At 52.1% G+C, this 13667-nt stretch overlaps 3 protein-coding genes across 3 annotated transcripts in view; 2 read left to right on the top strand and 1 right to left on the bottom strand.

Moving 5' to 3' along the window:
- Window positions 1-5261, bottom strand: part of LOC101989073 (lymphocyte antigen 6 family member G6F) — a 6472-nt gene extending 1211 nt beyond the window's left edge. Inside the window, exons 1-3 of the mRNA XM_005370824.2 lie at window positions 5201-5261; window positions 2911-3240; window positions 2562-2825 (exon numbers count right to left, since the gene is read on the bottom strand). Coding sequence (XP_005370881.1) covers window positions 2562-2825; window positions 2911-3240; window positions 5201-5261 — 655 coding nt within the window. The remainder of the gene's footprint in view (window positions 1-2561; window positions 2826-2910; window positions 3241-5200) is intronic.
- LOC101994656 (RT1 class I histocompatibility antigen, AA alpha chain-like) overlaps window positions 1-13667 on the top strand; it is a 629094-nt gene that overhangs the window by 443177 nt on the left and 172250 nt on the right. The window lies entirely within an intron of this gene.
- Window positions 7524-13667, top strand: part of Abhd16a (abhydrolase domain containing 16A) — a 13704-nt gene continuing 7560 nt past the window's right edge. The window contains exons 1-5 of the mRNA XM_005370825.2: window positions 7524-7711; window positions 8546-8602; window positions 9190-9256; window positions 9644-9730; window positions 12444-12529. Coding sequence (XP_005370882.1) covers window positions 7580-7711; window positions 8546-8602; window positions 9190-9256; window positions 9644-9730; window positions 12444-12529 — 429 coding nt within the window. The 5' untranslated portion in view covers window positions 7524-7579. The remainder of the gene's footprint in view (window positions 7712-8545; window positions 8603-9189; window positions 9257-9643; window positions 9731-12443; window positions 12530-13667) is intronic.

Here is a 13667-nt window from a genome sequence, read left to right as displayed (position 1 = left end):
GATTCCGGGCCCAGCCCAGCCATAACCTCCCTCACAATGATTCACATTTTCAAAGAAAAGTTAAGTATTGCAGCTGGGCCCACGATGCAAGCCTGCAAACCGGCACCTGGGAGGTGGAGGTGAGAGGTAAGGAACTGAGTTTATCATCGACTCAGAGCTGGAGGCCTGCCTGGGCTGTGTGAAAGCCTGTCTCAAAGCCTAAGAAACGGAGAAGTTCAAGGCCAACCTGGTCTACAGAGTGAATTTCAGGCCAACCAGGTCTACAAAGAGAGATACTACCATAAAAATCAAAAAGACAGGGGATGCGGAGACGGCTCAGTGGTTAGCATGGTTGCCTCACAGGTGTAAGGACTGGAGTTCGAATCCCCAGAACCCTTGTGAATACTGGTTGGGCATGGTAGCCCACCTGTAATTCCGGCTTCTGAAGGTAGAGACGGGGTCCCCGGAGCAAGCGGGTTGGTGAGACTGCCCTTATCATCCAGCTCTGGCTTCGACTGAGAGACACTGCTTCACTGAATAAGATGTAAGAGCAATGGATTCCAGACGTCAGCCTCAGGCCTCCACAGGCCCGCACACTCGTGCACATGGGTGCACACATGTATGTGTCCCCACACATATGTAGATATGCATACGCACACGCATGTCTCACACACGAAAATGGGAAAAGAAAGAATACACGTGCTTTACGGTTTCCATTTCTTCATTCCCGTGTTCATCCTCGAGGCCTTGCCAAGACCTTTTCTCTCGAAACGTCGGCCGTTTGCTCCTCTCTCTGACTTACAAATGGGTTATTCTCCATCTAGGAGCATTCATTCTCTGCATAACGGCCAGTTATGCTCCTTCTGCTGCCGCCTTCCCTGTCAACAGGCCACTATACTACACTACCCGGGACCCCTCTTCAGAAGCCAGCAGCCCCAGCAATCCCTACGCACTTCCTCTCTGCCATGCAAAAGTCCTCAGAAATAAAAGACTAGTCTGTTTCTTCTGTTTGTGTTTGAGACAGGGTCTCGCGCAGTCCAGACTGTCCTGGAACTCCTGCCTCGGTATCCCCAGGACTGCAGGGGTGTACCACCGTGCTTGGCTGATATACTGGCCCATGTCTTGTCTTTCTTTTTCTGGCAAGGTAGAGGGGGGTGGCGCAGGTCCCCTCTATATAGCCCTGGTTGGCCTAAAATTTACTATAGCCCTGGTTGGCCTTGAACCCAGACACTGACTGCCTCTGTCTCCTGAGAGCTAGGATTAAAGGCACAGGTTTATTTCTTTTATTGTGATACCTTCTTTTTGAGGGGAGGGGTTCAAGATAGGGTTTCTCTGTGTAACAGTCCTGGCTATCCTGGAACTCGCTCTGTAGACCAGGCTGGCCTCAAACTCACAGAGATCCATCTGCCTCTGCGTCCTGAGTGCTGGGATTAAAGGCGTGCGCTGCCACCACCCCGCTGATGTTTTTTTTTTAAAGAAGTGGGGTTACGCCGGGTGGTGGTGGTGCACGCCTTTAATCCCAGCACTCGGGAGGCAGAGGCAGGCGGATCTCTGTGAGTTCGAGACCAGCCTGGTCTACAGAGCTAGTTCCAGGACAGGCTCCAAAGCCACAGGGAAACCCTGTCTAGAAAAAAACAAAAAAAAAAAAAAAAAAAGAAGTGGGGTTACAGTGCAGACTGGCTTTGAACTCACTATAGAGACAAGGCTGTCCTCAAACTTCTTCTCCTCCTTCTACCCCCCAAGTGCTAGGAGGCATGTGACACTATGCCCTGCTTAGATCAGCCTATTTCTTTCTTGTGTGTGCATGTACATGTGTATATATTTGTATGTATGGGCATGCACATGTGTATGCATCTGTGCATACCTCTATGTGTGTGTGTGCATGTCTGTGTGTGTGTGCGTGTGTGTATTTGTGCATGCCTCTGTGTGTATGTGTGTGCATGTCTGTGTGTGTGCATGTCTGTGTGTGTGTGCATGTCTCTGTGTGTGTGCATGTCTGTGTGTGTGTGCATGTCTGTGTGTGTGTGCATGCCTCTGTGTGTATTGTGTGCATGGCTCTGTGTGTGTGTGTGCATGGCTCTGTGGCGTGCACGTATGTGGAGGCTAAAGGTCAACCTCAGGTGTTGTTCCTTAGATGTCTGCCTTATTTTGTGAGACCAGGTCTCCCACTGGCCTGGAGCTCATATAGCAGGCCAGGCTAGCTGACCTGAGAGCCCAGGGGACTGTCTATCTGTCTCTGTCTCCCTAGTGTTGGGACTACAAGCACGCATCACCATGAATGGCTTTTTATGTGACTTCTGAGTTCAAACTCAGATTTTAATGTTTGTGTTACAAGCAGTTTACTTGGTAGAACTCTCTCTTCATCCCTAGATTAATCCCTTTCTAAATAGTGGTATATCCCAATAAGGCTTCTGGTCTGGCTATTCCTCTGGGAAGTTGGTTGGTCATGGGGGGTCGAGAAAAAAAAACTTTCTATACAGAAAAGCGACCCTCACCCTGGCCTGATTTGCCTCCTTTTCCAACCTTGAAAGATCTTCCCAGAGAATACCCCTTTCTGTTTCTTAATTTCCTCCCTCACCTACCTGCCAGGCTAAAGCTGAATCTCTTGTTCTGAGGCATAAGGCAGCGGATGCTTCTCGGCTTACGGCCCTTGGCTTCAGAAAGCCCCTCTCCAGGACACACCAGCAGCAGGGCAGCCCCGTCACCCCAAAAGTACTGAGCATGTCCTTTCACAGGATTCCTCCCCTCTTGCCAGGTCACGGAGTCCAGACGCCTGGCGGGGACCACAGCGCACAGGAGGGCAGAGCAGGAGAGGCCGTCTGGAGACTTCACAGAGAACTGGGACCCTGGCAAGAGAGGAGGACGCCTCAGCTTCTCGCGTGGTCTTCCCCAGTCTCCAGTGTCCAGAGAGGACTTTGCAGCCTCACTTACCTTTGAGCACGGAGACGTCGTACACCCTCCAGTTCTGGTACTTGTGGTTCTGATCCAGCACTGTGCACCAGTACCGCCCAGCGTCTTCATCCCTGGGCCCCTCCAGCAATAAGGAGTAGTTCCCGAGGACTTTGAACCTGGAGTCATTTTCGGGTTTCCTCAGATCTGGAGCTGCCCTGTCTACTTGGATCTGGGCCACCAAGATGGTGGAGGAGGTTCCTGCAGGGCTGCGGAACCAGGTTAGGAGCTGGTCCCCACGTAGGGAAGGGGGTGAAGGACACGGCAGCTCCACTGACTCCCCGGAGACGACATAGACGGTGTGGATGCTGTCTGTGGAGAAACGGCGGTGTCAGAGTAGAGCCATCTGTGCCTTCTCCAAGCCCCCACTTTGTCTCTAATTGCTGCCTGCCTTTCCTTTTGAGTCTCCAAGCTTATTTCTCAGTGACTGCTAAGCAGAAAGGGAGATGGGCTGGGGGCATAGCTTAATTAAGTGCTTGCCTGAGGTCTTGGGTTCCATGCCCAGCACTGAAAGAAAAAAAAAACCTCTTATCTGTGGATGGAGCTCAGATGGGAGGGTGCTTGTTTATTGCATGAAGCACTGACCCTGGCCCAGTACTGGATAAACCCATAAGCTGAATATGCTGGTGCATGCTGGCGATCTTGGTGCATGCCATTGATTCTGGTGCATGCCAGCAATCTTGGTGCATGCCATTGATTCTGGTGCATGCTGGCGATGCAGACACCCAGGGACAGGAAGATCAGAAGTTCACTGTCATCCTCAAAGATGACATCTTTATCTCTGTGAGTTCGAGACCAGCCTGGTCTACAGAGCTAGTTCCAGGACAGGCTCCAAAAGCCACAGAGAAACCCTGTCTCGAAAAACAAAAAAACAAAAAAACAAAAAAAAAAAGACATCTTTAAGGAGTTCAAGGCTACCCTGGGATTCATGAATCCCAGGAAGACTGGGGATGGGGATGGGGAGGCAGAGGAAAGAGTATAAAGGCTTTCCATTTTTCCTTGCCAGCGAGAGGTTCTGAGACAGGACAGAAACAGGCTGCAATAGCTGGTGGGAGTCCTTATCTCTTCTAACATCTAAATATCTGTTTTATTTTGTACAGGGAGCTAAGCCAGGGATGGCAGCGCATGCCTGTAATACCGGCACTTGGAGGCTGAGGAAGGAGGTTACATTGTATAAGAAGTACCAGGCCAGCCAAGGCAATTATAAAGCAATGTCCTGTCTCAAAACAAACATAATAATAAAATAAGGGGAACTGTAAGCTGGTGGCACACACCTGCGGTAGTGGCATGCAGGAGGCAAAGGAAGGAGCGGGGCTGGGGCTGAGTTTCAGGGCCACCTGGACTGCTGGGAGTTTTCTTATTGATTTGACAAAATACCAAGCTAAAGCAACTTAAGGGAGTAAGATTTATTTATTTTTACAAATTATTTTTTTGTTTTTGTCTTTGTTTCTTTTGTTGAGACAGGGTTTCTCTGTGTAGCCCTGTCTGTCCTGGAACTCACTCTGTAGACCAGGTTGGCCTCAAATTCACAGCCTCTGCCTCCCGAGTGCTGGAATTAAAGGTGTGCGCCACCACTTAGATTTACTGTGGCTCGTGGTTTAAGGAACACGTCCATCGTAGTGGGGAATTTATGGTGGTAGAAATATGTTTGCCTCTAGATGGACTTAGGAGTAGAGAAAGGAAACACCTCTCCTCTACTGGCTTTGTCCTTTCCCCATTTGAGTTAGTCTAGGACCCCAGTCCACTGGTTGGTGCCACAGACATTTTAGGTAGCTCTTCCCTCCTCAGTTAAAACTCTCTGGAAATGCCCTCACCGACACGCCCGGAAGCGTGTGTACTGGAGGAGTCACTATCACAATCACACTGCAAGACCCTCGTGCATGTCCTCAAATCAGCTGCGTAGCTGAGAATTACCCAGCTCTCCTGGTCTTGTTGTCGCCTCTCAAATTCTGGGATGGCGGGCAGTGCACACCCGTTTCTGGGGTGACAGGGATCAAACTCTTGGCTGGAGATGAACCGAGACCTCTGTAAACGCTAGGCAAGCATTCTTTGAGCTACATCCCCAGACTTAATCCTTACATTTCTGAAAACACAGGAAACTGTACATAGCTAGGCCCATGGTGCCTCTGGGTCTCCCCAGGACTGAAAGCGAAGAGAGCACATAGAGGAGACGTCTGTCTTCCTGTGCATTTTCACAAGTGCTGAGGAGGAAAAGCAGCAGCCCCTCCCAACTTTCCAAACAGCTGCAGGATGCTCCCCCCTTGCCTCTTACCTGCGGCAGCCTGGGGGTGCCCACACAAGAACAGGAGGAGGAGGGTGACCGTGAATGCCATGAAGAGAGCCTGCCAAGTTGCCCTGCTCCAGAGACCTGGTGTTTCCAGGGAGGAAGCAGAACACAGATAAAGGCCCCACTCCCGGGGCTGGAGCCACTGGGCCTTGGGGGCAATGAGAACGTGGGGGAGATAAAACTCAGTAGCATGTCTTCTGGGCAAAAAGGAAACTTCATCTTCAGCTCTTGGACACAGTCCTGGTGTAAGCTGCTCTCGTGTGGAAGGAAGCCCAGATGTCTACCACTTCTCGGAGCCTTCTGTGGCTTCTCATCTCTCAATCGTGAGCCAAATGACTCCCCGCCTGTGACATCAACCGTGAGCCAAATGACTCTGCCTGTTCTCTCCTTGGAACCCAACACAGAACTGTTCATCCAGGCCGTGCTCCATCAGTGATCTCAAGTGACTTTTCCTGTGGTTATCTGGCATGCCATCGACCACTCCAGGAAACTCGGGACACATTTCCCGAGGAGTGTCTTTAGCTGTTCCTCAAGGAGAAACACAGCAGGGGCCTGGATTATTCATGACCTAGACTCATGAGCACACCGTCATACACAACTAACTGCTTATGTTTAGTTAGTCTGCCATTGCTGTTTTGTTTCTAGCCAGGGTTTCAGGCTGTCCGGGTTGTGCAGTTAGGGATGACCTTGACTTCTTGATCCTTTCCCTCCACCTCCCAAGGAATGAGGTGGGGTGATAGGTACACATCATTATGAGCAGCTAGTTACTCATTTCAAATATAGGGCAAGTTCTTTGTCACTGAGGGATATCCCCAGCCATTAATTTATGGGCTGGTGAGTTGGCTCAATGGATAAAAGGCCTTTGCCAAGGAGCCTAACAGCCTGAGCTCCGTCCACAGGAGCCGCACGGAGGACAGAGAGAACGGACTCACTGGCTATTTTTTTGTTTTGTTTTTGCTATTTATTTATTCATTCATTTATTTTTATTTTATATTCCCCTCCCTTCACTCCTCTCATCCCCTCTTCCTGCACCCCTCCCCTTCCCTGGCTAGCTTTTATCGTCAACATTACACCTTAGGGCCCTGTGGGAAGAATGATTTTTTTTTTTTATTTTTGAGACGGAGTTTCTCTGTGTAGTCCTGGCTGTCCTGGAACTTGCTCTGTATACCAGGATACTCAGAGTATCCTGAACTCACACAGAGATCTGACTGCCTCTGACTCCTGAGTGCTGGGATTAATCATGCTCACCACCAGCTGGCTTGTTTCTTGAATTTCTTCCTTCAGTGACGGACTGTGATGTGGAAGTGGAAGATGAAAGAAACCCTTTCCTCAAGCTACTTCTGGTCAAGGTGCTTCACCACAGCAGTAGAAACCCTAACTAAGCCGGGTACGGCAGTGTGCACCTTGAATCCCAGCACTCGAGAGGCAGAGCCAGGCGAATCTCTATGAAGCAGAGGCCAGCCTGGTCCAGGACAGCCAGCTCTACATAGTGAGATCCTGTCTCAAAAACAAAATAAAACAAAACAAGGGGGAGGAGGGTAAAGCCCTAACAAAGTGTCTTAGATAGGGTTAACATTGCGTGATGAAACGACGTGACCAAAGCAACTTGGGGAGGCAAGGGTTTATTTGGCTTACACTTCCACATCATAGCTCATCATCAAAGGGATTCAGGACAGGAACCCAAGCAGGGCAGAAACCTGGAGGCAGGAAGTGATGCAGAAGCCAAAGAAGAGTGCTGCCTGCTTTTCATCACACACCTGCACAACCACTAACAGCCACAGGGTGGAGTCCATACTGGGCTGCCTTGAAATCTCCTTTGCGGGGGCCATTAATCCAAGACTCTAGGACATGAAGGCGGTATGCATATGTGGATACACACATAATTTTAAAATTTGAACATGGTGAAACACAGTCTAATCCTAGCACTTTGAGACAGGGTCTCTCTATATAGACTGGCCTGAAACTCTCTACGTAGACCAGGGTGGCTTGGAACTCAGAGACCCATAGCTAGACTCTTCTTGAAGTTCTTGTCAAATGCTCCTACTTTCAGCCAGCGGTCGTTCCAGAGCATGCTGACATTAAGGGTTAGGAGAAAAAAAGAAAAGATTTAATCACGCCGGGATTTGTTTGTTTGTTTTAACCCTCGACGTCCAGAATGCTTCTGACCAATTTCTGCACGGCGCAGCACCTTAGGTCCAACTGCGCGGAACCCTCCTCTCGCGGCGAGAACGCCAGGCCGGACCCGGCCACAGGGAAGAGCCGGTACGCGCTGACGTCACGCACACGCACGCACGCAGGGCCTCGGAGGCCGAGGGCGGGGCCTGCGGGGACCTGAGGCCGAGGCACAGCGGCCCGAGCCGGGCCATGGCGAAGCTGCTGAGCTGCGTCCTCGGTCCCCGGCTCTACAAGATCTACCGGGAGAGGGACACGGATCGGGCTGCGTCCAGCGTCCCCGAGACGCCCACCGCCGTCCCCGCCCCCTCCTCCAGCTCCTGGGTGAGTCGCTTCCCCCCCGGCTGAGGACATGGTACGGTCCCCGCCGCGCCGGCCCCTCGCTGCCCGGACGCGTCCACTGTCGGCGGCGGGGGAGGCCGCTTGTCAAGCGGTCGCGCAGTCCGCCTGTGGGCGCTTCCCCCGGGCCAGCCGCCGCCTCTCTCGCTCGCTCTCAACGCTTGCGCCCGCTTCCTCCTCCGCGTCCCCTGGTTCGCGGCTGGTCCCAGTTGAGTCCGGAGTCCGCTTCTGCCCGTCTCCTCCCGAAGTCTTCCTCCCCTAGGCTGTGTTACAGACTTTCTCTCTAACCTGACTTTTCAGTTTGAAAATGACTTCCCTATGTCATGTATCCACAAGCCTAGCCTGAAGACCAGGGTCGCCGCGTTCGCGACAGCCGCAGGTGGTGGTAGCCTGCCCTGCGAATCTTCTCTTCCCTTTTCATTGGCGGCAGATTGTGTTTAGGAAGAGTCTTTCCAAAGTGCCCACACTTCGTCACATTCTTCCCTGATGCCAAATGCTATTCTTTCCCTCCCAGAATCGTCATGGAGTCTTTCATATCTACTCCCAACCCTCTTCCCGCATATACACAATCATGTTTATATCCTGGTTTTGGAGGGGGAAAAAAAAGCCGGTCTCCCAAATGCTGCTTTCACTTTTGCTTCCCAGTCAGGGTCAGAGGTGAGAAGTCAGACTCAGGGTCAGTAGAGAGGGCAGGAGTGTCCCAGGAGAAGTGGCCAGGGAGGCTGGAGCCAGGTGGTACACGCTAGGACGTTAGGGCTTTTGGGTGGGAGGAAGGCTTGCCAGCCGGCAGGGTCCCTAACAGGCCGTCTGTTTTGGCAGGATACCTATTATCAGCCCCGTGCCCTGGAGAAGCATGCTGACAGCGTCCTGGCGCTGGTAAGTCAGTTCCACATCTGCGACTCGGTGGTTCTTGTCAGGCCCAGCCTGGGAGGTGGGGGTGCTCTGAGCTCTGTGCAGAAGAACTCACTAACGTATACGCACCAGCCCACCCCTAGTGCATACAGTTGGCACTCCCCCTCGGGGACTCCCTCTGTTGGAGCCGGTTGAGCCCTGAGAATGACACACTTACCCTTGGGATCCTGTGCAGGTCTCTGAGCCTGCAGTCCCCAGTGACCTGTCCTCTTGGCAACTAACCTCTTTGGCTACAGAGGCAGCTGTTCCCTCTGGCAGCGTTCCTATGGTGACAGAGCCTAGGGCTGTCTTGAGTGGGGCCAACTACGAAGGCTTGATTAACTGAGGAGACAGAGAGGCCGGTGTCTCCAGTGTGACGAAACTGTGTAGCCCTCCCTTGTGCTCTGACGCATGACCTGGCAACAGATGTTTGTGACCCTACTGTGCGCATGATGTCGGAGCAGAGCAGTTGAGTGTGTGGCTCCAGGATCCCCTGTCTGAGAGCCCAGGCCTGGGAGGCAGGACAGTGTGCGCACTGGCGTGTTGATTGCCTGTCTCCGTCTCTGCTGCAGGCTTCGGTCTTCTGGTCCATCTCTTATTACTCCTCTCCCTTCGCCTTCTTCTACTTATACAGGAAAGGTCAGTGTGCTTACTCTCAGAGGTAGCGGGGAGGAAGCGGGCAGGTCGCTGGCAGGACTTCTTCTTCCGCCAGGAGTCTTTTCCCCCTGAGTCAGTGGTTCTCAACCTTCCTAACCCGGTGACCCTTTAATACAGTTCCTCATGTGTGGTGACCCCCAACCATAACATTTTTGTTGCTACTTCATAACCAATTCTGCTACCGTTATGACGCATCACGTAAATATTTTTGGAGACAGGTTTGCCACGGGGTTCGCAGCCCCCAGGTTGAGAACCACTGCTCCAAGATCATGGTTTACCCAGAGAGAGGGTCTCAGATAGAGCTGTGGGCCCACTGGGAGGGTTGCTGAGAGGCTGGTGGGCATCTCATGTCGTCTCTCTTCCTCCCAGGTTACTTGAGTTTGTCCAAAGTGGTGCCATTTTCTCATTATGCCGGGACATTGCTGCTTCTGCTGGCAGGGGTGGCCTGCCTCCGAGGTGGGTGCAGAGGACCTGCAGGGAATAGCTGAGAATAATCTCACTTCAAGTGGCTCACACCATACATTCCACACGTGATAACCACCTAAACCATCCTCAGCTGGAGCCGCACCAGGGCTGCGGACGTTGGGATGCACAGAGCTACCCGGCGGTGCAGCCACACATGCAGACGCTGTGCAATCACAGATGCACCGTTAGGTGGACGGCATTAAGTTTCCACTTACACAAGGCTCAGAAGAAGCATGAGCTGCCTCCTCTAATCCCAGCGCCTGGGTCAGAGTGAGGCAGGAGGTCGATGAGTTCCCGGCCAGCCCAGGCTACCTTGGCCAGCCCGGGCTGCTTGGGGGGTTTCTACCTCAGTCCTAGCTCAGTCAGTGAATAAGTATGTAAGCAAAGGTCGGAACACGTGCATATTGATGAGACCCAGAAGACACACATGTGTGGTCCTCTCAAAGTCTGCCAGGGGCAGTACAGGCTGCGGAGATCCCTGGTGGGAGATGGCTCTGATTTGGTTTTTGTTTTTGTATTTTTTACTCATTTTTAAAATTTTGCCTGTGTGTGTGTGTGTCTGTGTGTCTGTATGTCTGTATGTAGGTCTGTGTGCATGAGTGCAGGGCCTGAAGAGGCCAACAGAGTCAGGTGACCCTGGAGCTGGAGTCATAGGCGGTTGGTTGTAGCCACCTGATGTGGGTGCTGGGAACCAAATTTGGGCCGTCTGGGAGAGCAGTGTGTGCTCTTCACTGCTGAGCCATCTTTCTAGCTCAGTACTTTGCATTTTTAAAAAGGATTTGTTTATGCACTTTTTATCAATGTGGGCGTGTGGGCCTGATTTGCCTTTGTGTATCACGTGTGTGGATTCTCTTGGAGGCCAGCAGGCGTCAGATAGCCGGGAACTGGAGATACAGGCCTTTGTGAACCACTTGATGTAACAGGTGCTAGGGGCGAATCTGTGTCCTCTGGAGGAGCAAGAGGAGCTTTCGCCACTGAGCCATCTCTCCAGCCTCTTATTTGTATTTTTAACTGTATTCTGCCAGGCGGTGGTGGCGCATGCCCCTAATCCCAGCGCTTGGGAGGCAGAGGCAGGCAGATCTCCGAGTTGAGGACAGCCAGGGGTACACAGGGAAACCCTGTCTCAGAAAACAACCAATCAACAATAAAGCTGTATGTTGTCTGTGGATAGCCCAGGATTCTAGGTGTACCCCACCACACCCGGCTGCATTTACCTATCTTGGCATAAATGGCGCTCCACACGAACTCTTCTCAGCTGGCTCCCTTTTCTCAATGTCGTGTTGAGGAACTGGACATGGAGCCCAGTTTTGCTTCTCTTGTAGCGCTTGCCCTCTGGCAGTCTCCCATTGGCTGGTTTGTTGTCTTTTCCCCGCCTCACCCACCTCAGGACTAGGAGCTGTGTCTGTCTGCCTGCCTGCCTGTCTCCGTGGGTAGGATGATCCCTAGCACACGGCACCTGCCACGTCCGAGTGGGGAAAATGTAGAGCTCAGGCCTCCTCCCTACAGGAGTGAGGAGGCATCACCACTGAGGCCAGCTGCCTTCGGGAAGAGAAAGGAAGCCAGCAGAAGCTCCAGGAATTGGAGGGGACAAGGATGGACCAGGAGCGAGTGAAAAGAGCCCCCCCCCCCGAGAGGCAGGAAGGGTCAGGGGGGCAGACGCAGGGAATGAGGGTGGGGAAGTAGTTGTGAGCAAGGCCTTGGCACCATGGGCAGGGGGTTAGGAGCCTGCAGAAGTAAGCTGGGGACCCCTGGAGAGGACAGGAAGGAACAGGGTTAGCACAGGAGTAGTACGGTTGCAGGGCTTTAACGGCTCTGCTAGGGAGAGACTTGCTGGTTTACAAAGACAAAACCCGCCAGGCCCCAGCGTCTGGGAGGCTGAGGCAGCAGAGTAGCTGAGAGCTCTAGGTCATCCTGGCCTGTGTACTGAATTGCAGGCCGCCTGGGCACAGAGTAAACCCTGTTTCCAAAACAAAACAAAAGAAATGAACTGGGGCTGGAAAGATGGCTCAGAGGTTAAGAGCATTGCCTGCTCTTCCAAAGGTCCTGAGTTCAATTTCCAGTAACCACATGGTGGCTCACAACCATCTGTAATGGGGTCTGGTGGCCTCTTCTGGCCTTCAGGCATATACACAGACAGAATATTGTATACATAATAAATAAATATTTAAAAAAAAGAAATGAACTAAAGTGTCCGGTATGTGATGGATGCCGGGAATCTCAGGACGTGGGAGAGTCAAAGCTAGTGGGTCTCTCAGCCAGAACTTATGGCATAGTGAGTTCCAGGCCAGCTAGAGCTACACAGCGTGACCATGTCTCAGAAGAAAAAGCAAAGCAAAACAGACAGACAAACAGAAGGGCTGGTGAAATGGCGTAGCGGGTAAAAGCTCTGGCTGCACAAACCTGGTGACTTAAGAGTTCAGTCCCCTGACCCCACAGTGGGAACAGAGTCCTGACGCTGTCCCCGGGTCTGCGCATTCCGGCTGTGGCACTCGCATGCCCACACTCAAGCACACGCACACACAGTATAAAATAATGAGACTCTCGGGAGAAGACTCCTGCAGCTGTGTCCCCACGTAAGAGGCCTTTGATTCCTTCTGCTTCTTTCTCCTTCCAGGGCCTCCTTGCCCATTTCCAATTCATCTCTTAATTCCTTGATATCTGGCTTCCCAGTTCACCTAATACGTTTTCTGTCCTCTCTGTCCAGGCATCGGCCGCTGGACCAACCCCCAGTACCGGCAGTTCATCACCATCTTGGAAGCCACACATCGGAACCAGTCTGCAGAAAACAAGGTGAGGGTCCTGCTGCCCCGCCTCCCCGAGCTCCAGGCATCAGCTTCTGCTGGGTCTCTACCACACACTGCCATGCACTTTCTGAGCGTCTCATGGATAGTTGGCTAGAACATTCCGCTCCCTCTCCACTTCCACGCTTGAGAATTGTCTCAGCATAGATGCCCGCAGTGTCCCCGAGAAGAGGAGCCCTCTGTCCCGTCCCAGCGGCTCAGTTCTGTGTATACCTCACTGTGTGCCTTGAGCACCACACTGGCTTTGGGATAGACTGAATTGGGCAGGTGTGTGTACTCGCGTGCCCGCAGGGCACCGCATCCTTTAAACTATGCCAGGCCTGCTGTTACTGGAGTGACTGTCTTTGGGATGGGCTCTGGGGCCTCATAAAGCGACTTCCTGCTGCAGAGGGGTCAGGCATGCTGCACACGTCCTTCCCAGCCGTCTGCCTCTTGGCCTCTCTTTCCTCAGATGTACAATGAGGTCATTACTCCAGCCTGGAGGAGTAAGACCAAGAGGCTCGTGACCTGTCAGTGACCTGTGTCAGGGTGCAATGTGTCCGGCCAAGCCTGGCTGGGATGCGCTTTGCTCATCCTGTTTTCTCATTTACATTTTTGTACATTTTTTTTCCATTGCTCTTTCTTAGTCAAGTTATTTTTGAAAATGTCAGAAGCATTTCTGTGGCAAAAATAAAAAATAATCCTCAAAATAGAGACCATGGAGCTCTGGGTTTGGGGGAGGACAGTGGATTATGAAGACGCAGCCCCACTGCCCACAGCGTGTGGCCCAGTGCAGTAGGGGGACGCAGGCAGAGGTAGTGCTGGCCTCTGGACACCATGACTGGGGAGTGAGGTGGCTGTGCGCACGGGGGAGCCCACTGTGGATGTGACTGTCCATCAGTTTATTTGGCTGGGGGAGTCTCCCAAGACACAGCTTCTCTGTGTAACCCCGTCTGTGCTGCAGCTTGCTCTGTAGACCAGGTAGGGAGGATGACTCAGCAGCCAGCAGCCCTCATCCCCATCTTTGCACAGAAGCATCACCCTTAGGGTGGGTCAGCCTTAGATATTTCTTTTTTTTTTTAAACTATGACACTCTTTTTTTTATATATAAATTTTATTTATTTATTTATTTATTTATTTATTTATTT

This window comes from Microtus ochrogaster, unplaced genomic scaffold (genome assembly GCF_000317375.1).
Source record: "Microtus ochrogaster isolate Prairie Vole_2 unplaced genomic scaffold, MicOch1.0 UNK87, whole genome shotgun sequence".
Classification (NCBI taxonomy): domain Eukaryota; kingdom Metazoa; phylum Chordata; class Mammalia; order Rodentia; family Cricetidae; genus Microtus; species Microtus ochrogaster.
The sequence above is the reverse complement of the archived record's forward strand: the minus strand, read 5'-3'. Positions and strand labels throughout refer to the sequence as shown.